At 41.5% G+C, this 24,994-nt stretch overlaps 1 protein-coding gene across 5 annotated transcripts in view; it reads left to right on the forward strand.

The window, feature by feature from the left end:
• USP24 (ubiquitin specific peptidase 24) overlaps positions 1-24,994 on the forward strand; it is a 140,253-nt gene that overhangs the window by 93,700 nt on the left and 21,559 nt on the right. For 3 of the 5 annotated variants that reach the window (XM_045996874.1, XM_045996749.1, XM_045996804.1), the window contains exons 39-55: positions 1,059-1,120; positions 3,459-3,650; positions 4,646-4,763; positions 7,079-7,223; positions 9,515-9,634; positions 10,559-10,684; positions 11,279-11,377; positions 12,211-12,293; positions 13,532-13,673; positions 13,889-14,008; positions 14,341-14,561; positions 14,953-15,077; positions 16,428-16,569; positions 17,027-17,177; positions 18,137-18,232; positions 18,879-18,982; positions 20,430-20,543. In XM_045996874.1, the coding sequence (XP_045852830.1) occupies positions 1,059-1,120; positions 3,459-3,650; positions 4,646-4,763; positions 7,079-7,223; positions 9,515-9,634; positions 10,559-10,684; positions 11,279-11,377; positions 12,211-12,293; positions 13,532-13,673; positions 13,889-14,008; positions 14,341-14,561; positions 14,953-15,077; positions 16,428-16,569; positions 17,027-17,177; positions 18,137-18,232; positions 18,879-18,982; positions 20,430-20,543 (2,160 nt within the window). The remainder of the gene's footprint in view (positions 1-1,058; positions 1,121-3,458; positions 3,651-4,645; positions 4,764-7,078; positions 7,224-9,514; positions 9,635-10,558; positions 10,685-11,278; positions 11,378-12,210; positions 12,294-13,531; positions 13,674-13,888; positions 14,009-14,340; positions 14,562-14,952; positions 15,078-16,427; positions 16,570-17,026; positions 17,178-18,136; positions 18,233-18,878; positions 18,983-20,429; positions 20,544-24,994) is intronic. The other 2 variants (XM_045996833.1, XR_006817163.1) reach the window with 2 other exon arrangements.

Consider the following 24,994-nt stretch of genomic DNA (forward strand, 5'->3'; position numbering starts at 1 on the left):
TAAATGTTAAGAGTTCGATTTTCTGGTAAATTTCTCGAAACTCAGGAAAAGAAATAAAGCATTGGATGAGTTTTTAACATTTTGAAACAATCTCTTGGATGTAGAGCATTTAATTCACATAAAATTAAATCTTTAATTTTTTTTATAATTTGAAAAATGTGTTTCACAGCTTACTTGAATGCCCAGTTTGGGCACATTTCTTCCATACTAGTGATGACAATACTAGCATTACTGTGGTCTGATTGTGTGCCATACTGCATGCTAAGTTTGTTGCATTTCTTCATCATTTATGTCACAAAGGACAAATGAGTTTAACAGTTACATTATCTCCTTAATAATCATAATTCTTGGTTCATTCTCTATTCTTCTCCTTAGTATATTCTTCAGCCTTTTATGGATGTGCATGTATATGTGTGTGTGTGTTTATTTCTAACACTCTAACAAGCATTTTAGAAATTAGAAACCAAAGAAATTGGCCCTAGACACCCAACTGTAAGTGATGGAGCCAGGAATAAAACCAAGGTGCTTTGACTTGAAATTTTGTGCCCTTCGCTACTTTAATTGCAGAAAATCTTAACTGATCATCCTAGATAAAAGAATTTACCTTTCTCTCCTCTTGCTCCACTTTTTCTTCTTAGTATCACCAGTTAACACATGTATTTTTTAAATTTGTTTATCTCTTTTGTTCCTTTTCAACTGTTCCTCTAAAACAGTTCCAGGCATTTAGTAAGTGCATAGTAAATACCAGTTGGTATTTGAATGAATGAGTGTGATCTAGTTGATGTATGCAGTGAGTCAGTCCGTACATCATTACAAAATGGGAGGTTTAGTAAGTTTCTTCTTTTTACACTATTACTTCTATAGTGTATCTGTATTAGCAGAATCTTTAGTATGCTTCTTGCTAAGATACTAAAGTTGAATTGATGTAAAAGTAGTTCTTTTATGCTTAGGAAAATTCCGTTGTTCAACTATTTTATGAACCTGTTCTTACAAGGAAAATGCTTTTTATTTTAAAATTAACCTTTTTTTTAATACTTGAAATCTTGTCTGTTTTTTAGACTGTTATCTCAGTGTATGGAGTATTTTGATCTAAGGTGCCAATTATTAGATGATCTGACAAGTAAGTAGATGTAGGACTTTGATTTGTGGGGGGAGGGGGGAGTAGGAAAAAAAGCCAAGTGGACATTTCTATATCCAACTTAATGTATTTTCAGTATAAATGAGATTATATTTACTTGTTTGAAATTGAATTTTATTTTCTTGAAAATTGCACATAAACCCATATACCAGTTCTCTTTTCCCCCAGCATATACCCAGCCAGTAAAGTATTGAGAAGATCTGTTGATTTTAAAAATTGTCAAAGACACATGTTTTAATTACACCGATACAGAACTGTTAGAAAGAACTTTTCTCCCTAGTATAGTGAATTCTGACCATTTTAAAGGTAAATCACTGAAGGAAAGAGGGAATCACTGTTGAGGTATGTTGATAACGATAGAAGTCTGTTAATTATTTAGTGTTAGGTGAATGAAGTGTTGTTAGAAATTTTAGTGTTGGAGCGTTTAGATTTTGATCATCTGTGTTTATTCATGTATAAGGCAGAGGTATGCTGGGGTGATCTGTGTAAATTTTAGTTGTTCACATCAAGAGTTTATTAGTTCATTCCCCACTCTCTACATAAAAAGATTTGCTTCAGCTTCCAGGAAATAAATAAAAGTCAGGATGAACAAAGGATTCATTGGAAATACTAATTGGGAAAGAATGTCCAGACTGGGGGAGTTAAACAGAAACACCGTGCCCATGTGCGGGCACTAAAGCTGCACACAGTCAGAATTTGGACGTGAGGTTGCTGGCAGACAGAGGGAAACAGGAAACAGCATATGTTGGCTGTTGTCAGGACCCTCAAAGAAAACTGAATGGTTTCTCAAAAGAAACAGATCTTTTTGCCGGCACTTAAATCTGAAAGGAAGCTCACGAAGAGGTCTTTGTGTCACGGACACATGAAGACATAGTGACCGTAAGCCTCCACAGAAGACTCCAAGGCAGATGCCTTCATCCGTGTCCCAAGTGTCTCTTGAAGGTGGGAGAGGCAATGCTCTGAGCGGTGCAGTGAAACGGGGGTGTTGGAGTCTGAGATAATGTAGTCAGAGTGCATGCCTGTCCTCTAGACACATGGGCGGGTGACATGTCCGTCTAAGCGTCTAGCCGAATGCCACATTTTTCAGCCAGGCTTCTCTTGAAAGCTGGGTGGCAGCCAGCAAGGTTTGCTCTCTGGCTTGGACTTGGCGAGGGTGGTCTGCTTTGCCTGTTGAGGGCTGGAACCATGGGTTGGCTGTGGCACATACGACTACAGAAGTCATGAACAAGCGCTTCACGTAGGCCTTCCCTGTGTCACTGACTGACGAACAAGGGAATCCAGGGTGCCTTGTGGGAATGTTGAGCGCAGGGTGGGAGTAGTAGCAGTAATTGTCGTTTGGGGAGTAATTTGTATATGCCAGTACCTACGCTAGGCACTTCACCCAGATCCCTGCCGTCTAGGTGTTAGCCGAGGGCCCACTGTGAGTAAGTGGACTCCTGTCCCGTGCTGGTCCCACTCGGACTGACCCTGAAGTATTCCTCTTCACCTCATCCTGTGGGACCTTACTGCTCATGGCTGTTGTGCCTCGGAAGGAGAGTGCGGTCATGTTTTCTCTCCTCCCCAGTCCCATCTTCTGGGACGGAATCTGGCTTTACTCCTTGTTTAGAGGAGAGCAAGAGAACTTACTACAGCAGAGCAGAGAGGTTCTCCAGGGTTTGGTACACTGTCCGGAAATACTGTGCTGTGGACCTCCTCCTTTGCAGGACTCCATTGGCCTAGGTGACACTGCGGGAGCCTTGGCTCTCCTTGTACCCTCATTCTTGCCTCCGCCAGGGACACATGCTGGCACACACACACACACACACACACACACACACACACACACCCTGCCCCCAGACTACTTCTTCAGAACAAGATTGTCCCCTTCCTGAGACAAACCATAAGAGACTCTTAATCTCACAAAACAAACTGAGGGTTGCTGGGGGGAGGGGGGATTGGGAGAGGGGGAGGGGGGTTATGGACATTGGGGAGGGTATGTGCTATGGTGAGTGCTGTGACGTGTGTAATATATGTTTAAAAAAAATTTTATTTATTTAAAAAAAAAAAAAAAAAAGATTGTCCCCTTCCTGACCTGCACAGAGGGGCCCTCACTACATGTTTGATTTAGGACTGAGAGAGTGAGTGGGTAAGGAGTGAGTGCACATGCACTGTCCCAATCCTTGAGGCAACAGCTCCAGCCCACTGTTTGTTAATGACCGCTGTCTCTGATGGAGGAAGTGGAAGGTTGGGACTTGACTTTGCTACTGTAATTCAGGATTTGGACTCCAAGGGGGGAAATCCTTCTTTCTTCAAATGGACTTTTTTTTCTTTTCCTCCTAAGCTTCAGAAATGGAGCAGTTAAGAATCAGCCCAGCGACTATGCTCGAAGATGAGATCACTTGGCTGGATAACTTTGAACCTAATCGCACCGCTGAATGTGAGACCAGTGAAGCAGACAACATCTTATTGGCAGGACACTTACGGCTCATTAAGACTCTTCTCTCACTCTGTGGGGCAGAAAAAGAAATGCTTGGTAATTATTGCTTCATCTTCCCATGTGATAGAATACCTCGCTTCTTAGTTACTGCCTTAGTATTGTGTGTAATTAGGAAAATAGGATAGGTGCTCCGAGCTCCATAGAAGACTGGCCCTTCAGGTAAAACGAGATTGTCTGGGATCTTAGTGGCTAACAAACTTAAGGTTTGTTTTACCTGCGTCGTTAAACTATGTAGAGAATGTTATAGTATTCAAAATGGATCACGTAACTTCTTAATATCAAGTAAAAATTAATTCAAAGTAGGGTTTTCTCTTTTTGCTATTTTGTGTTTTATAAAATATTATCTGTTGTCTCGCTTATTTTAAGGGTAATTCTCATCTGGGAGGCAGCCCCAACCACCACCCCTTGCATAGTGGAGTACATATGAGTGTCCTGGGGTGCACATATAATTTATAAGGGCATATTCATTATTATAAATTATATTCAGAAAGTAAGTCAAAACATTAATTACTACTTTTATCACACAAACTAAGCTCTATAAAAATCTTCTTGGCTACTGGGGATACATAGAAAAGAGTGATTCTAAACCAGGGTGAGAAGGGCACATCATTTACCCAAAGAAGGCAAGATTTTTAAAAGTTTCGGAAACCCTTCCGTGCCCCACTCCACGCACCCAGAGTAAGAATTAATTATTCACTCGAACCATTCTGCCTTGTGGTGTTCTTTGCATTTGTGTTTCTAAAGTGAAAGCATGGCTTCTTTCACTCCACAGTCAGCTCCTAGAGGAAGGTACCCTCGCTTCTCTATCCTTGTTCCCTGGCCACGGCCCTCCAGCCCCTTCCTACCCCTCCGCCCCACAGAGCTTTGCCATGTATTATGTAAGTGCTCACAAAATAAGCATCAAATAAAATTGAATGCCCTGCCATTGGGTGGCCTTGGGTGCCTTTGCTGCTCTGATATGAAAATACAAAAACAGGATCTTTGAATTAAAATGTGTTCCTCATCAACATGAATATTATGCTCTATTCCAGGTTCATCACTCATTAAACCATTGTTAGATGACTTCCTTTTCCGAGCTTCTAGAATTATTTTAAATAGTCATTCTCCAGCTGGCAGTGCCGCCATCAGTCAACAGGACTTTCATCCAAAGTATGGAAAATGCACGTTGTGTTCAGTTTTGGTAAAAATTCTAATTCGAAACTTTAGTCCAAAAAAGATTTTCTTAACTTGGAATTTGTCGTCCATCTTGTGAGTGTGTGTAGTTATAAGATATTATCCACTATATAAAGAAATGCATGTTAAGGGGCTTAGGATAAAGCCTGTCTGGCACATAATAGGTGCTGAGCCATGTATGCTGGAACCATTCTTATCATCCAGTTGGAAGAATAAGTAATAAATTATGTGGTTAACTTGGTCAGTAACAATTTCCAAGAGAAACTGAGGTGGTAAAGATTATGTCCAAAGTAAAAGTAAATAGGCTCAGAATCTCGAGAGTTTCTTCCCAGAGGAACGTGTAGGTGCTGTAGTGCATGAACTGTGATTTGCTGTGTATCCGCCATGTCCTGATAATTACAACTGCTAGTGATTTATTGTGGTAATTTTAGAATCCCATATTGTATTCGCTTTTATGGTAGAAATTTGAAAGATCTTTTTGTAACGTTGACCCCACTTGGGTGCTCCTGGAGCTAGGAGGAGGCTGCTTCATGCTGCCGTCCGTCCTTCCCCAGCATCCAACTTACTTTGCTCTTAGGAAAACCAGTTAATTAAATAATCCTGAAGAAACTGGGGATTTGATATTTAACCAGTGAAAAACATTCCCATATAATCTTAGTGGTTATTGAAATGGCAAGGTCTAATAAGCAGTATTTCATGGAATCTTAAACTATATCTTACCATGTGTGAGTATTTCACTGTGTAGAGTTTTCTTACTAGCAAAATCTGTTTCAGGTCATAAACCTTCATTAGCACTCTTGGGCTGTCTCTTGGGCTGTGACTCCCATCTACACCCCTGCTCCAGTCTTGTTCTGGGAGATCTGGTGCTAGTTCCATGGGAATCTTTTATGAAAGCAGTCGAAATACAGGAGTGTTTCAGCTTTCAGTGAATGGAGAAAATAAATCTTCAGTAGTTTGTTGTTTTTTTGGGTTTTTTTGGTTTTTTAATTCAGATAACCTATAGAGTAGTCTTAGGTTAGGTAGTATTTTTAACAGGTAGAGTTCAGTGGTTCTTCAGTGGTTTTATTGAAATTTTATTCATGAATCCTTTTCCTTATATTTATTAAAAACAACACCTCCATCAGCAGGGAGTTGGGTTGTTTTAATTATACACAGTGCCTTGAGTAGAAAAGGCGGCATTTTGTCTCATCCTCCCCTGTGTACTTAGTGATATTCATTCATCACAATGACTCCCCGCCCTTTCCCACCTAAACCCTAAAGCCAGAGAGAGTTACAATACACAGAAGTATTTTCACAAGTAATGCTTACTAACACTAACAAAAGAAATTTTTCACATTTAGCCCGTGTGTACGGTACCTCCTATGTGTTCACTGGTCCTTTGCAATCCAGAAATCCAAAAAAAAAGCCAAGGACAGTGCCAGCTCCTGGGTACTATCCTGAGGGTGTACCGGCGCAGTGCTGATCTAAGAGCCAGCCCTGTGACCCTCACTCCCCAACCCATGAACACATCTCCTACACTGCACTGCATACGTGTTTCTCTCAGAGGTTGGATGTCCTCTTTTCTGTGTATCCTTCCTAACCTGTGATCTTCTCGGTAAGGCAAGGTTGGCATAGGTGACACTGAGAAGTTACTGTCCATCCCCAAAATGATGTCTCCTAAAGGTGAGCAACGTCAGAAGCCTTTAGTTTCCTGCAGGATGCTTGCTAGTTATCTTTTATCTTCATTTTTAAACAAAATTAATTTAGCATACCACGTATTTCTGCCTCCATTTTCTTAGCAAAATGAAGCAGATTTGTGTCCTTGAAGAGTTTTTTGTTGTTTTTTTTTTTTTTTTAAGTCTTCAGGCACATATAGGCATTTATGGGCATTTATTCTGATTTGTATAGCTTTCTTTTTCTGCCATTTAGATATTTGAATTTCTGGGTGATAACAAAAATCGCTCTTGCTACTCTCATGTTGTCTTTGATAGAATTTTTGGACTCTTTGTCCTCCATGTTTGCTGATCCAAACCTTAGATAAAAATATTTTGTAGTCCTAAGTGAGAGATTTTGCTACTCTATCAGGCCAAGAAGATATTTAGCTCTCAACCATAATCATCTTTCCTGTATTCATGGCCTCTTCCTTTAAGTAAACACTTCCCCCTGGGTTCCTAGAGCTCTGCCATCAGACCTGATTGCCCTCTTTGAGGAACTGCAGCTCTAATACTTTCATTTCAAATGTTGATTTAGTTTAATGAGCTATCTAAGTAGACTGTTCAGTGTTGGAATTGACTGGGGTCTTCTGTTTTCAGGTGTAGTACAGTGAATAGCCGATTGGCAGCCTATGAAGTCCTGGTGATGTTGGCTGATAGCTCACCTTCAAATCTGCAAATTATCACAAAAGAACTGCTTTCTATGCATCATCAGCCCGACCCTGCTCTTACTAAGGAGTTTGACGTAAGTTTTCTAGACCTTGACGCACGTCGTGTTTTTGGAATGATCAGTTAAACATACAGCTTTAAAGCTTATGTTTGCTTTATCCTAATCACAGAGAAAGTATTATTTGTATACCTGTCGTGTTCACCTACACTAATCAACTAGAAACTACAAAGTTACTTTATTACCATTGTCATACTATATTACTCAGCAATACCCTTTTTCTTAACTAAAGAGGAGACACGTTCAAGTCAGCTGATGGTCATTTTCAGAAAGAAGTAGCACTTTAGCCCATTTGTGGAGTAGCTGTGCGGGGGGTGGGCACAGTGCCCGGCACTGGAAATACTGACTCAGGCATTGGCCCTGCCACTGTCTGCATCACTTACATTCAGCTAAGAGTTACTGGGCTTACTAGGCACTAATAGGTGTGTTAGACTTTGGAGCTCCTAAATGAAGATAGGATTCCAGCCCTCAAGAGAGGCAGTGTATAATGGAGGAGACAGAGTCATAGTCAGATAATTTCAATATAATGTGATAAATTTTAAGATACAGGCCATGTCCCAAATGCTCTACCAACAGAGAGGCGCTTTACCACCAGGTGGCGGTATCTTTAAGAGCTGGGGAGCCTGGGTGGCTCAGTTGGTTGAGCGCCCAACTTGATTTTGGCTCAGGTTGTGATCACAAGGGCGTGAGATCGAGCCCTGCCTTCAGGCTCCCCCGCTCAGCGAGGAGTCTGTTTCTCTCCTCCCCCGCAACAACCCCCCACACCTGTCCCACTGTCTCTTTCCCTCCCCTGCTCATGCTCTCTTTCAAAAATAAATAAATCTTCCAAAAAAAAAAAAAAAAAGAGCTCTGATGTCTCGCAAGCCACCTGAAGCAAGATGGGAAGGTCATTCCAGCAAAGAAAGGGTACAGGACAAGGCTCTAGAGCCGGGCAGCAGTTTAGTGTTCATTGAGATCTTCAGGAGGGAAGCACATCGCAGGTGCACTGGAGCACCAGACCAGGAGTGGGAGGACGCTTTTAGAGCTGCCTTCACATTCTCCGCTAACATCGCAGAGTCGGGCTTATTCCTTTGGGAGCCTGAGCTGAGTCCTATGCAGCATATGGGGAAGGAGGGAGAGGAAGGGGCACCGATAGAGAAAATAGCATTTGCAAAATGAAATGTGAGCATGGAAAATAGAAACTGTTTTGGTGTTAAAACATTTACTTTATAAGTGTGTTTTAGTTTTACATTCTTTGTTTAATAGATTTAAATGGAAATTTTATTTTTCTCATAAGGGATTGTATCAGCAGCATGAAAAAAGCATTTGCCTCATAGAAATACTTATTTTTTAGCACTATTATGAACTCACTTTTCTTTTTTTGTGGCTTTTTAAAAATCTGTGCTTTGGGCTACAAATAAATTGTAGTGTTGATTAGTTTTAGAAATCACCCTGCTCTGCATGTATGTCAAATGTTAGCGGAAAGTATGTCATATTTAGCAATTCCCTGAGGTCCAAAATCTACAGGCTTTTGTCGGTTGGTTATTACACGGATGCAGGTGCTTGAGCTATGCAGGTTAGGTGATTCTGGGTATGGCCTTAGAACCAAGATTCTGCTGACATACCATTCAGTATCCTTTTCAGGTTGGAGAAATGCCATGTTCAACTTCATCCAAGATGCCTTTCCTAGATTATTTCTAACCAGAAAAGCATTGTAACAGAGTTGGTATAAGGCATCTTTAAGTGCAGTGCAAGCATAATTACTTATTTAATTGTATGCTTACTATAAGTTATTCTGTAGAAGAATGTAGGAAGGGAAGGAATATGCGCCTTCCTTGACCATTCCGACTGGCCAGGATTCTTCATAGTAAATACTTCATAGAGTCCTATTTCTTTTTTGCGGAGTATTACCTCAGTTTGTAAGTAGATATATTTACTTGACTGATGTCTGTGTACTCTGCTAGACTGTGGGCTCCTTAGGATAAGGAACCACATATACCGCCCGAGGGCCTGGCACATAGTAGCCTCTTCGTGAGTTTTTGTTGAATGATAGGTGACGGAATGCATGGCTACCAGATGGATAGACAAATAAACAGTATGTTAGGTACTTCATGAATGGAAAAGGAACGTTGAGATAGTAGTGTTTTTTATTTGTATTCGCATCTGCAGAGGTGTATCAAGAACATAGGTTGAGTTAGCCTGACTCCTAGCCCACTGGATGGATGAATCTGTGAGTTTCTCTTTTTCCCTCTCAGACAACCCCGGTGCGCATGTGCTGGTGGCAGATACACTCATTCTCTGTCTACCGTTTCCCCTCCTCTCTTTCCTAGTACCTTCCACCCGTGGATAGCAGGTCCAGTTCCGGCTTTGTGGGACTGAGGAATGGCGGCGCCACGTGTTACATGAACGCAGTCTTCCAGCAGCTATATATGCAGCCCGGGCTCCCTGAGGTGACTTCCCTCTTCTTTCCTGTATGGTATGAAAGAGAATGTGTACACGGCCTGAAAATTGTCCCAGATTTACAGATCACAAAGTTGACTAAAGCTAGACATAACTAGGGATTTTGTCATAGCTTCTGAAATACATGCAGACAGCATGTTGGTGGTTATGTCTTTATAAATTTGCTGAGGGCGTGTGCTGCCTGTTTGGCAGATAGACTTGACTAAGTGGGATTTTTGAATGAGATTACTCTCAAAATCTATTCCATAAATTTACTTCATGTTTTTAGTATTTTAGAAAAATTTAGGGTCTCTCATTCGTGCTTTGTAATAGTTCTGTTGACCCTTGAACAATGCAGGAGTTAGGAGCACTTAACATTCCGCTCTCCCAGTGCAGTCAGAAGTTTGCATGTAACTTTTTACTCCACTAGAACTTAACTACTGGCAGCCTACTGTTGACTGGACACTTAACTCCTATTCTGTGTGTTCTGTGTATTACATACTCTATTCTTACAATAAAGTAAGCTAGGAAAGAGAAAATACATTTATGGTACTGTTCTGTATCCAAAAAAATCCATGTGTACCTGGACCCGTGTGGTTCAAACCATGTTCAAGAGTCAGGCTGTACCAGAAGTTGGTGCTATAGCAGTTAGTAGTTTTGAGAATATTCTGTGTAGATCATTTTTCTTTCATAGAGTTACTGGTATCGGGAGTTCCAGTTTTTCATGATCAAACAGAGCCTCAGAGAAATGACTTGTCCATGATTCCACCAACTCAGAAGTAACTAAGGCTAACCCGACTCAGAGCTGTAGCCGCATCCAGACGTACACAGTGTTGTGACAGCAGCGTGGGCGGTACACGTGCATCTGCCCAGGGCCCTGTGCAGAAGTGAACTAGTTCTGGCTCACGCTCCTCATTTCTGTCCTTTCCGTGTAGTCATTACTCTCAGTGGATGATGACACGGACAATCCAGACGACAGCGTGTTCTACCAGGTGCAGTCTCTCTTTGGGCATCTGATGGAAAGCAAGCTGCAGTATTACGTACCTGAGAACTTCTGGAAGGTATGTCAGCCAGTTAACTCTAGATTTCAAGACGCTGGATCCTTGGATCTGGCGGTAATTGTTTCTGTCTTTATTGGTTCTAGACTGATCCCACTGCCAGGAACCTACAGAAACAGAAGAATGGTCTACACCATTCTGCTTAAGATTGATGCTTGATTTCAAATGATTAGAAGATTAAAAAGAGTCATTTATAATTTTAGGGATCTGCTGATCTTAATGATTTTGAAGATTTCTTATGATTCTTATTTTGGCTTTTGGGAGTATTTGTTCAGATTATCCCAATTTCACTAATGCCCTAAATGAAGACATTACTCTGTTTCACAGGAGGAGTTCGGATAGTTCTAAGACGGAAATTCTGTTCCATGGCCTCAGATCCCACCCTGTGTGGCCTCACAAACTTGTGACAGTAACACGGGGGCCAAGAGCAAGCCTAAGCAGCCAAAAACAAGCTTATCACACTTCAGTGAAAGTCTACTACTCTAATAGAGAACTTAGTTTTTAGAAGCGCTCAAGTGCTCTCTCACATTTGTGTTCTGCTGTGCTCAGATATTGCTAACTTTTCCTTTAACGATGTATTTAATTCTTGTTGCATAGATTTTCAAGATGTGGAACAAAGAACTTTATGTGAGAGAACAGCAGGATGCATATGAATTCTTCACTAGTCTTATTGATCAGATGGACGAATATCTCAAGGTAGGAAAAAGATGTCACTTGCTCTCTGACTCCCTCAGACTCTAATACAAGAGCGGTGTGGCAGGATAGGCATTACTGTGAAACCAGCCAGTCAGAATCTGGTCATCTTTAATACCACAGCTGTGAGTCAGTTCTTCTGGCGAGGTTTGAACATCAAAACAGACTAGACTTCTTTTCTTCATTCATCCAACACTTGATGAGGTGTGGAGCTCTTAACCCGTACTCCGGAGTGACCACTGGGGGTGCCCCAAGGTAGCCTGGCTTTGGGCGTGCTGCCCTCACTGGGGACCCACCGGCCCATGCTCTGCAGTCTGAATCTGCCAGAGAGCCAGATTAGAGTTGTCTGTGAGAGTGTGTGAGCCCAGAGCTTCCTGCCCCCACCTAGCATGACGTGTGACCAGCTTCCTAGTTACAGGGCACCTCCCAGTGAAGCAAGAGACCCAGGTTACTTGTTCCCTTTTTCAGATCACTTAGGAATATATAGCATTTTATCCACAAGAAGGAAGAATAGATTAGGGAGAGTTACTCCTACCCCAGTGGTCACTGCGGGCAGTGTGGGGGAAGGATTCAGAATCGCCATTGAGTGCTGTTCTTGTCACCAGCAGGGACTGGCCATCTCCTCTTCCTTCACTGACAGGTTAGGCTGTTCTGAGAGTCGGGCCAGTGGCTTCCAGTCATCCCATTTAATCCAGCTTAAGCTAGCAATGTGACTCCCTGTATTTTAGCTGTTAAGTTAAAATCTGCACTTTAACTTAGGTGTAAGTAAAATTCTGTGTAAGCAACCTATAAATTCTAGGGGCATCAACTAAAATTATGTCCCTTTATTCCAACAGAAAATGGGGAGAGACCAAATTTTTAAGAATACTTTTCAGGGCATCTATTCTGATCAGAAGATCTGTAAAGACTGTCCTCACAGGTTAGTGAAGATACCACGGATATCAAACTGATCATCTTCATTTTGGGGTTTTTTTCCTCTTAATTGGTAGTACTTTATTGATTTTTATCCATGTTCTACTTGACTAAAGTGACAGTATCTAAAAATTTCAACTATGATCTTTTTTAATAGTATTTTTATTTCTTAACCTATTGTGACAATTTATTGACATGTTTGAGTTCAGCCAATTTCTAGAATATTCAGATTCATGCTTAGTATTAAGCAAATCATGATGCAAGCAGAAGCTTCTGTATTCATGTATTTAAGGTAGAGCTTTAAAAGTACTGTAAATTTCATCTGTCAGTACATGGATTTCCACAGGAAGTCACAAATCCTCAAACAGGAAAGTGTGTGTTGGCTCAGTTGGTTAAGCAACTGCTTTCAGCTCAGGTCATGATCCCAGGGTTCTGGGATCAAGCCCTGTGTCAGGCTCCTCGCTCAGTGGGAAGCCTGCTTCTCCTCTCCCTCTGCCTGCTACTCTATCTGCTTGTGCGTGCGCTTGCTCGCACGCTCTCTCTCTCTCTGTCTGTCAAATAAATAAATAAAATTAAAAAAAAAAAAAAGTATGTGTCCCTGGGTTATCCTGATGCAGATACTAAACTCGGACAAAATATTTTTGCAGTAGAAAAAGGCTTCAATTTTGAGGTGAAAACATGGAAATTGCCAGTTGGCTATAGTAGTACAGCACGTGATCGTCATCCTTTTTAAATGATGCTGCTGGTATGTTGTGAATTTTGCATTGTTGAGAGACTTACAGATCTCTAAGTGGACCTATAAATGTTTATTGAATTAAGTTTCTCTGGTTTCCACTTCTAAAATTCTTTGCTGAAAATCGTGATTTTTTTTTTTTTTTAAGATTTTATTTATTTATTTGACACACAGAGGGAGATCACAAGTAGGCAGAGAGGCAGGCAGAGAGAGAGAGGAGGAAGCAGGCTTCCTGCTGAGCAGAGAGCCTGATGCGGGGCTCGATCCCAGGACCCTGAGATCATGACCTGAGCCGAAGGCAGCGGCCCAACCCACTTAGCCACCCAGGCGCCCGAAAATCGTGATTTTTTAAGGAATTTCTCATCATCAAAAATTGGCGTTTTTATTTGGCAGTGTGGATTAATTTCACTGGTTATGAATGTAGTTCTGTGTACAGTCTCTGGTATTGTGGTTGTTTCAAGATCTTTACATTCCATTGTTTGATTATGTCTTTCCTGTGATTTCCTAACCAGATATGAGCGTGAGGAAACTTTCATGGCTCTCAATCTTGGAGTTACTTCATGTCAGAGCTTGGAAATTTCTTTGGACCAGTTTGTTAGAGGAGAAGTTCTAGAGGGCAGTAATGCATATTACTGTGAAAAGTGTAAAGAAAAGGTATTACATTTGCCTTTTTTTAGAAAACAAGATTAATTTGTTATTCATTTGTGGTTTATGTGAGGGCAATATTAAGCTTCTAGTGTTGTTCCCATTAAATTGTGTTGTTACCTGTTTTTACCTGGGCAGGAGAAGCCCATGAAAATCTCTGACCTTTATATGATTTGGCTGTTTTATTTCTTCCATGGAGATAATTGGGTTTTGCTTTTCTTTAGAGAATAACCGTGAAAAGGACCTGCATTAAGTCTTTACCTAGCGTCTTGGTGATTCACCTAATGAGATTTGGATTTGACTGGGAGAGTGGACGCTCCATTAAATACGATGAACAGATAAGGGTAACTTCTTTTCATTCCCCCTGAAATACCTTAACAACCATGACCTCACCTTTCTGTTGTTTACTTTTTGCATGTTTAATTTCCCTCTCCACCGTGAAAGGCTGTGGTCTCAGCATTCAGAGGAGTACAGGGCCCCTTGTCTTAAGCAGCTGCTGCCACTGGCCAGGCAGATCTGGGAACAGCCCTCCTCTCTAGAAGTCGTCCTGGCCAGAGTGCGGAGGCGGGCCTAGCTAGAATTGGGAAAACAGCCCTCTTATTTGAATCTGACTTAATGGGGTACTGCTGTCTGTGTTACTCATCAACACTAATGTGGTCTTTTTGCTTTTAAATAGTTTCCCTGGATGCTAAACATGGAGCCTTACACAGTTTCAGGAATGGCTCGCCAGGATTCGTCTTCTGAAGTTGGTGAAAACGGGCGAAGTATGGACCAGGGAGGTGGAGGATCCCCACGAAAAAAAGTTGCCCTCACTGAAAACTACGAACTTGTCGGTGTCATTGTCCACAGTGGACAGGCACACGCTGGTCACTACTATTCCTTCATTAAGGACAGGCGGTAAGAGGGTCTCACGCCACTTCCTCCTCCTGCCTTCCAGTAGTCCTGCCTCCACTTCCTCTGCATTCCTGTGTCCCTCCTCTGTTCCTCTTGCCCTCCTCTGTCCCTCCTTTGCTCCCCCTGCCCTGCTCTTAACCATCCATGCCTCTGAGTGTAGTGTAGAGAAGCTTTTGCATTGCTCTTTGGTGTATTTCGTATTGAATTTTTAAAATGTACTGTAACTGTTTATCTCTTGAGTTGGAAAAGTTGTTTTAGAAGTTAAAGTTTTCTTCTTGAGTATTTTCTAATAGTAGTCATCCTCTGTATATGTAGACAATACCTAGAGATAAAGGCTGGGGAGGAAGATATTGGGTTTTAATCTCATAACATTTGTTTCCTCTGTGGGCTCCAGAGGGTGTGGAAAAGGAAAGTGGTACAAATTTAATGACACAGTCATAGAGGAATTCGACCTAAATGATGAGACCCTGGAGTATGAATGCTTTGGAGGAGAATATAGACCAAAAGTTTATGATCAAAGTAAGTATTTACAAATGGATGTTTCCTGTTAGTTTTATTTTTTTAACTTACGGTTTTCTGACAGATTGGAAGTAGTATTCTTAACATAAAATGTAATTCTTTTATTTTTACATACCATTGTTCTAGCTATATAGATCCATAAACTCCTTGATAGCCAGAGAGAAAATACTCAGGCTGCTTATAAAATGTTTTGAAACTATTTCCTTGCAGCAGCCCCTGGAGAACAGGTGATAGAGTAACTTAAGAGGAAGAAACAAGTATCAGAGAGAAACTAATGAATGCAGAATTTCAACCTTAAAAATCATGTCAGAAGAAGTAGTCGTCCACTAAAATTCTCAAATTTCCTTTTCACTTGCATAGAGGCACAATTAATTACAGAAGACATCCCTAACACCGGGCTTTTAAAACTGTGTTTATGCAGTATGGCAGACAGTCTTTCTCTCTAGCCACCACCCCCAGAAGAAAGACTATGAGGAAGAGGACCTCAGAGAATCCAACCAGAATTTGCTACTTGGGGGTGAGGGGAAGACCTTTTATAGAGACCTTAGCGTTTCTGAAACCTGATTTTGTACTCCAGGAGCATTTAAAAATTTCTGTGTTTGGGTCAGAGGAGAACAGGGGAAATAGGTGACGGGACTTAAGAGGAACAGACTTCTAGTTAGAAAATAAGTAAGTCACAAGCATGGAAAGTAAGCATAGGAAGTGTAGTCAGTAATACTGTTACAGGTTGTGTGGCTGCACATGGTAATGACACTTACCGTGGGCCACATTTCATAATGTACCTAATTGTCAAATCATTATGTTACACACCTGAAACTAATAGTATATGTCAACTACATATTAATTAAAATGTTTAAAAAACATATCAATTAAAATGTTTAAAAAATTTTGCCTGTATTATATCCACTATATTGAGTTCTGATACCATACCAAGGTAGTCCTTTGTCTAAAGTAGTTACCTTTGGCTACAGATAGTTAATAGTTAAAGATAGTATCGTTGCCAAAACTTACCTAGATTTAGCTGTCCTATACAGAATTGGTTAAGTGAGGCCAATTACAATCCCATCCTGTGTCACAGAATTTATTTTTAAAAGTTACCTGCCTTTTGGTTAAATTAGACTTGCCTAGGAATGTTTACCTTCTTTACCCCATTACCATACAGCTTTCTTCCTATTCCTCTATATCACCTTTCAAGTGATTCTAAACAGTATTACTGGTAAGAAGACATTTTACTTACATTTTGCTTTTAAATTTTTAAGTACTTGCTTTATTTATAGGTCCTTTATTTTAAATTGTGAAGACAAGAAAACATTTTTTATTTACAAGATTTCTTCCTGTCTTATTGTAAAGCAAACCCATATACTGATGTACGCCGAAGATACTGGAATGCCTATATGCTCTTCTACCAAAGGGTCTCTGATCAGAACTCCCCAGTGTTACCAAAGAAAAGCCGGGTCAGCGTCGTCCGGCAGGAAGCTGAGGATCTCTCTCTGTGAGTTTCTCTTCCACATAATTCACTGCACCATTTCAGCAGGCAGTCATTATAATCCTGAGTATACTGTTTGGCATTTAAAAGTAATTTGTTAAACAAGCTAGAGAGAAATTCTAAAAAGAAAATAAGTAAATACCTCTACCCCTTTTCTTATTGCCACCTGTTTGTGATTCCTTAGCCAGAAGTTACTTGGTATTTAGAAACATGTATTTAAATGATTTCATTCTAGATTTGCCATTTTTTTCTAATCTCAGCACTTATTGGGTACACTTTATGTCCAAAGTGTCGCACTTGGCCAGCACTGCCAGCGTTGTTGGCTTTTTTAAGGTCCTGTTGTCTATGAATTTGCATTTTCCTATATTGGATCTGGAAAGTATGCAGTTTATTGCCAAGTCTAGTGCCTTGTTATGTAAGTCTGTCGGCCCTATACCAGACTGTTTTCTGATTCCATCCTTAGGTCCGCGCCATCTTCTCCAGAGATTTCACCGCAGTCCTCTCCCCGGCCCCACAGGCCTAACAATGACCGGCTCTCTATTCTAACCAAGCTGGTTAAAAAAGGCGAGAAGAAAGGACTGTTTGTGGAGAAAATGCCTGTGCGAATATACCAGGTAAGAACCACATAGAAAATTCTAAAGGAGAAAATTCAAATAAAAGTCAAAATCCACCTCAGAGGTCCAGATGTGTTCGTGCTGGCCTCCTTGTGGACTTGGTTGGATCTCAAGTGCCTTGTCCTAACCACCTTGTCCCACAAGGATCTTATACCAGGTCAGAGGTGACCACAGGCTCGAGGTGGCCGGCACTATCCCAGCCTGCTGTGTGACTGGAGGGTGTCACAGATAGACTTGTGGGAGGGCGTGAGCACTAAAGACACACACGGCTGAAATACAGGGTTCATTCTGTTCAACGGTTCAGACTGTTGTGACAGTGATGACCATCAGTTATTGAATATCTACTCTGCTACATGCTGTAAACCAATTCTTAATTCTTAAAACATTCTTGTGGAGTAGCGGGTTTTACACTCATTTTTTAAGAGGGAAAAAGTGAGCTCAGACAAGGAGAAGTGACCTGCCGGTGTCACAGAGCCAGGATTTAAATTCAGCACTGTACCACTATCCAGTCAAGGCTTTGTACACTAAGTAGTCAAAAGCTGAGTAACCAGAACCAGAGAATTTAAGAAAAGTATGGAGTGTTTTGTTTAGAGAGGAAGAATTTAGCTCTCCAATGTAAGGAAAACATTGAGTTAGTTGTACTTGGGAAAGCTCTGTTTGCCCCTCAACCCAAAATAGCAGGTTTGAATTCACTTGTCCTTTACATGGGGGTTTTCTGAAATTTCCCAGAAGAGTTTGATAAAGAATAATTTACCTTATTTCAGCTTCTTATATTTGAAAGGAAGATTTTCCTCTCTCCTTTTTTAAAATTTCAAAGCTCAAGAAAAGGGTTCTTGTGAACCCTTCTAACCTAATATTTTAAAAAACCCTTTTTTACCAAATGTATCAACAAAAATGTCTTCCACATACTGAATATTTTGCCCTGTTTCTTAAAAATAATTACTAATTTTCTTTTGTAGATGGTGAGAGATGAAAACCTCAAGTTTATGAAGAATAGAGATGTGTACAGTAGTGATTATTTCAGTTTTGTTTTGTCTTTAGCATCATTGAATGCTGTAAGTACTAGTTGGCTTCTTAGTAGAGGACTAAGAAAGGAGCCTAGTTAACTGTCAGCTCAAGCATTCAGTGACTCATCCTCCCCCTTAGATTAGAGGCCCAGAATGTTTGCACAAATGTGTCACTTCTGGGGTGATGTTAAAATACAGGCAGTGCTCAGAATGTGTCCTGCAGATTGTGAATGGGCGCGGGTTTCCATATACTGGCTTTTTCAAGTGCTCTTCAGTTTTGTAAAGAATCTGAGAATAGCCACAAGATGAGGTCAATGAATGTTGGGCTTTGTGGACATCATTTCGTCCTATTTGTCATCAGACTTTACCAGACTCGAGATGGACTTCCAAGTACTTCTGTTTCTTGAGGACCATGATTACAATTTGCCAATAAGGGGGAAAGTTTCTTAGTCTGCTGACAGGTTACCTATAACATGTCCATGGTCTAAAGTCTCTATTTTGAGAGGGCTTCATAAAAGAAATGAAGAGGATGTCTTTTCTTACCCTTTTAAAAAATTTAAATGGGACCCTTTATGTAGTAAGCTGGCTAGATTTTTCTTAGTAGTATTAATTATGTGTCATTATTCAACTCATAACATTTAGTAATCAATAAACATCAGTGAAAAATAGCCTCTCTTTTCTCCCTCTCTCTCAGACTAAATTAAAGCATCCATATTATCCTTGCATGGCAAAGGTGAGCTTACAGCTTGCTATTCAGTTCCTTTTTCAAACTTACCTACGGACAAAGAAAAAACTCAGGTGAGAAATGATACGTTTTGATAGTCTGTTGTGGCAAAAGGCACCAGTGAATTCAATTAAAATAGAATTTATGAATTCAGAGCATTGGGAAGGCACCTATCTGATAGACTCAGGTGATTAAGGCATGGTTCTTATCTTGAAGGAATTTCTGATCTCATAGGAAGGATAGATAAAGCGGAAAAAGCAAGGCATAAATGCTAGACATCTTTAGGATTTGGGCAAAATCATATCCAAATGGGTATGGGGTAGGTGTCAAAGAGAGTGACAGTCTTAGGATTTTGAAAGGTGAAAACAGAAATGGAGGGACCAGTCTGGGTGAAAGGGGAAAATCAGAAACGAACAAGACTTGCCTAAAGAACCGTGACTGACTAGTGTTTTGCTCACACATGTAAAGGAGCTCATTGAAAGTGAGGTCAGATGTGGGGTTTGGATGAACTCATTGAGGGTCCGGATTACCACAGAGGGGAGTTGGGACTGTGTTCAGCAGGAAATGGTGGAGGGTTTTTGAACGGTTTCTGTCTTCAGCACCTGGAAGGTGCCCGACACATTGTAGGTTGCGGGTGCAGAGGTGCTGCGTGAGTAAGTGGGTGACGGGTGAGTGGCTGCGCGCTGGCTGGAGCGGGAGCCCAGAGCAGGCAGAGACTCGGGGTGAGGAAGGCAGGGACAGCTCGGCGAGCCTTAGTGCAGGTAACTTCGCCAGAGGTGAGGGGCTTGGGGAAAGACCTTGCAGTCAAGAGACACTTGAGAAGAAACAGAATAGCAACTTCATTTTTAGGTGTAAAAAGTCGTATTAAATGACATTGATCTTTACTATTTGACTGGAAAAGAAGACATATGTTCCTTTCTCTTTTAACGTCTGGCATGGTACTAAGGAAATGTCATTACTTCTGTTGTGAAATTGGCTCACGCTGTCTATGCATTGCAAACTATTTTCATCTTGGTTATATTCACCATTTTGGGGCACGAGAGAATGGAGGGGGTGTTATGGGAAGTCCCGGGTAGTATAGTCATGACACCTCTTTGTCTGCCCAGATGTTCTTATTCCATGAGGTAGGATATTAATGATTGTAACAGTGAAGTATAAAAATGTTGATGTAGTACCTGTTCTGAAAGTAGGCATTTTACACTTGTAACTTAGTTAAGCAACACAAAATGCCACAGTCAGGCAGTTTTCCCGACTGCAGTTGTTTGGAGAAAATGGGGAAGAGAAAAGTTAAAGTCTAAGACTTGGGCTTCTTCACATTCTTGTGGGGAGGCGAGGCGGGAGAAAGGAAAGAACGCAGAGCCCTGGCTTGTGGGGTCCGCGGACCCATGTTAGTCAGTGGCCATCGGGTGTTCAGCTTACCCTGTACCCCACCTCCCTGGAACAGGCTAAACCACAGTGACACTCCACAGGCTTATTCCCTGGGGCCGTGCTCCTTACGTGTCTGTCTTTGCTTTTTTAAAGGGTCGATACTGAAGAATGGATTGCCACTATTGAAGCACTACTTTCCAAAAGTTTTGATGCTTGTCAGTGGCTAGTCGAATATTTTATTAGTTCTGAAGGGCGAGAATTAATAAAGTAAGTGTCAAGATCTTTTAATTAATTAAAAGAAATCTCTATCTCTTCCGATGACTTAGAGCTGCTGTTTCTTGTAATTGTTCTTATTTCTATTCGAAATTACTTTTCGGATTGGAGTCAATTTTGAACTGTATTCTCTAGAAGTATGAGGAAATTTTTCAGGTCACTCTAAAATCATTTTTTCGAAAACCTCCTTTGGACTATAAGCGTTCAGTGCATGCGAGGAGAGCATGTGTACACATAACCACGGGCTCACAGACAAGCATGGCCTGAACTCCTGCCGAGGCTGAAGAGATTCCCAAACATGTGTCCCCTCCCTCAGGGACCCACACTCCAATGTCAGGGAGGGGAGGTTAACGATCCTCAGTTACTACAGAGCAGTACCACAATATTGTCTGTGTTTGGATTCTGGCAAATATATTATTTTTCAAAAACTTACTGATACTGTAATACCTATGATAGTAAATTTACCTACATACCTATAATTAAAAAATAATTTGCTTTTTCTGGCAAAAAGTCAAGATGCTCAGTCACTATGGATGTTTACATCCTACTCCCAGTCATCCTTGTCAGGTTGGCCTCTCTCGTCCTTGACAAGGGCACTCGTGATCTCAGTGTCCTTTGTCCCCAGTAGGCTCCTCCCTCTCCCTGCCCCACTCTGCCTCCTCACCCCTTTCATCTGCCATGCCAGCACACCCCACCTCCAGTTAAGGAACTTGCCTCAGACTTCATGGAGAAGGTACGAGTCACAGATGAGCAGACCTGTAGGCCTGGTGCACCAGAGCCTGTTCTCATCTCTTTTCCTCCTGTTACTCTGGAGGAAGTGTCCTCTCTCCTCAAAACGAATCTCTACATGAGCAAACCCTTTATCAGCTGTTATTCTGCATCTTTATCTTATAGCATTTTCTATCAGGCACTTCCATCGGCTGCAGATATGCTCTGGTACCTCTCAGCTTGGACAACACGGAAGTCAGAAATACAGGCTGCTTCCACAGGGAGCTCACAGTTTGGTTCCACGTTAGAGAGCTAATCGAAACTCTTGGTCCCATGTTCCTCTCATCTCTAGGGCTGAGCTCCAGACGCTCATTTGCCTACTTTAACTCTCCATTTCTTTCTCTAATCTACCTCATAACAGCAACAAAAGCATTTTGTTTTGTTTTTTAACAAACTGGATCACATTACTTCTCTGCTTGAAAACTCTTCAGTGGATCCCTGTCACACTTCTAAGAAAATCCGCAATCTTTACCATAACCAACAAGGCCTTGAATATGGTCTTGTTTCACTTTCCTCACATGGGCTTCTTGATACTTTAAACACACTAAGCTTTGTTTTCTTGCCTAAAGACCCTTCCACCTTTACTCCCTCCATCTGGAACATTCTCCCAGCCAGTCCTGCATATAGTAAGCCCTTCCTTACCCTTCAGATGTCAGAGAGGCTGTCCCCTCACTAAATGCTGGCTTCTTGAGGGCAGAAGCTAAGTCTGCTTGGTTTTCCTTTTATACACAAAGAGCCTGGCACATAGTAAGCACTCAAACATTTGTGTATGAGTGTGTATCGTATCATGTGTATCTCTTTATCATTCATGAAGAGAGCAAGCAACATGTCTGTAAAATGTTCTGTGTGCCTGTCCTTAAGAGTTTGCATCAGAAGACAACCTATCCCCCATTTTTCCAGTGTAATTCCAGTCTCTTTCAATAGTGGGAAGTAGGGCAGATACTTAGTTTATTCCCTTATAACAACTAGACTTGCCTTTAAGTATCACCAGAGGAACTTGGTGACTCCTTTGGGACTATGTTTGGTTTCTTAGCATTCCTCATGGTTAAAAATCCCAATGAATTACCAATTTGAATCCTTCCTGAGAGAGTTTATTATATTTTTATCTCTTAATCACTGTCAGTTTGTCATCATCATCTTGATTTTATATTTTATAATTTTATAACTAATTACTTCTTTACAATTTTTAAGATAGCTTAGGTTATCATTATTACTACTGAAGTAACAATGTGAAGGGAGTGCTGTCTCTTGGATTAGAGCATCTCAGTGTAGTCCTTTTTTTAGGCAATGCTTAGACGTAACCATAATTGTAAAAATTTGAATTAGTACTAAGTATTGCTTGAAAAGTTATCTGAAGAAATTAAAACTACTGAGCAGAAAATATCTTACATCTTTTTAAAAGTTTTTATTGTGAAAGATTTAAACATACAACCAAGTAGCCAGAATGAGAACCCAGATGAGAACCAGCACTTTGCCCATCTTGTTGCCCCTCCCAGTGCCCACCACTCACTCACAGGCCTGCTTTTTTTTTTTTTCCCCTCTCAAATATTTTACTTTTTTTTTTAATGCTTTTGCATCATTTTTTTAAAAAGATTTTATTGATTTATTTGACATATCACAAGTAGGCAGAGAGGCAGGCAGCGAGAGGAGGAAGCAGGCTCTCTGCTGAGCAGAGAGCCTGATGTGGGGCTCGATCCCAAGACCCTGAGATCATGCATGACCTGAGTCGAAGACAGAGGCTTTAACACACTGAGCCACCCAGGCACCCCTACTTTTTTAAGATTTATTTATTTGAGAGAGCACATGTGTTCATGAGAGTCAGGTTGGGGGGCAACGGAGGGAGAAGGGGAGCGAGAATCCCAAGCAGATTCCCCCCACTGAGTGCAGAGCTTACCGTGGGGCTCAGTCCCACGACCCTGAGATCATGACCTGAGCCAAAATCAAGAGTTGGATGCTCTATCAACTGAGCCACTTGGGTGCCCCTTTTCCCTTCAAGTATTGTAAAGTAAGTCTCAGACATCATATAATTTCACTATAAATCTTCTTGCATATATCTCTAAAGGTAGTTTTTTTTTTAAACTAAGTACTCTACCATGATCACACTAAACAAAAATATTTCTTTCATATCACCCTAAACCCAGTCCATATTCAGATTTCCTCAGCTATCTCAAAAAAAAATTGATTTTAGCACTGCGTATGTACGCATCAGGATCCAGACAAGCTCCACGTGAAGCATTGTTTGTATATGTCTCTTAAGACTTCTGTAATCTGTAATTGTTCCTTTCCCCCACCATCTCCTTTTTTGTCATGCCATTTTTTTGAGGGGCAGACTGGTCATTTGCCGTGTAGAACTCCCCACAATCTGGAATTGTCTGCATTCCCATAGTGCCCCGGGTGTCTGTGATAGGAAATGTAGAGCAGCCTCTGGAGGTAGTCTCTGAAAGAATTGTATCTCAGTCAAGCCTCTAGAGCAAATATTACAGGCACACTTGTTATCTCTACCTTTCTTGTAATTGCCCCTAGAGTCTTAGGGGATTTTCACACAGCCTTGTGAGTCTGGTGCAAATTGGGTCGCTAATCGGTAGCATTAGTGGTTACGCGGCCTGAGCAACAAACAACATTTCCGGAGAGGGCAGGAAGGAAATGCCAGTGCTGCCCTCAAAGGGGGACCAGCACGGCTTGCTGCTGGCACCTGGAGGACATGGTCATTAGAACTCGGCTGTACTTAAATCATTCATGCAGAATAATGAGAACTTTCTGTCAAGAAATGGGTGAAAAGTGAGGTGGGTTTTCACTTTGCTAATAACAGTGTGGGTTATCAGGTCCAAGTGAGCTGAGGAAGTGGACAAGAAAGGCTGACTGTGGAGAAGGCTCTGGGGGCACTCCCACCCCACATGCCCCAGAGCAGTGCTTCTGCCTGACCACACCCCTCTCCAGCCTGACCACACCCCTCTCCAGCCTGACCACGCCCCTCTGCATAGGAGGCACCTCCCCCACCACTCTGCTCCCCTCCCCTCCCCTCCCCTATGGCTCCTCTCCCAGTGACTCCTCTCCCTGCTAGGCTGTGTAAATCCTGTGTAAAGGATTACAGTAGTTTGTGTGCAGTGCTGGAGATCATGGAAGCACCTGATCAACCTTGACTGCTGTGGTCATCACCGTCATAGATGAAGAAAGGAGGAAGGTGGGACCTCTTAGGCTGCAAATGCTTCCTTAAGAGTTAGGCCTGGGGAGGGAGAGCAAAAGGAAAGGGTAGAAATACTGGTGCATGGGTAGAGTAGGAAGGGCTCACTTGACGGCAAGGTTTAGTATCTTACTCTGAGAAATTCAAAGGGAAGGAAGGGTTCCCCGGGAGAAATACGAATGAACAAAATTTGTTACATTTTAGGTTCTTTGCTTTCATCTCTCTTTACATCCATTTATCTGGTTACCCCCATTAGATTTATACAGATGCTCATTTTAGAAGGGGGAAAATCTGCTTTTCAGGGTCCCAGGGTCTGGATTTTCCTGTTTGATCTTCTCCCTCCGTCATAGTGCCTGTGAGTGTGTCCCAAAGCTCTCAGGAAGCTTGACTCAAAGTCTTGGAGGGATTTTGTGCCTTGAATAGTAGGTGGGCCGGGTGGTGGGAGGTTGGTTTATAGAAATCCATTTTGCTTTCTCAGCGTGCATCTTTTCTGTCT

This window comes from Meles meles, chromosome 1 (assembly GCF_922984935.1).
Source record: "Meles meles chromosome 1, mMelMel3.1 paternal haplotype, whole genome shotgun sequence".
NCBI classification, from domain to species: domain Eukaryota; kingdom Metazoa; phylum Chordata; class Mammalia; order Carnivora; family Mustelidae; genus Meles; species Meles meles.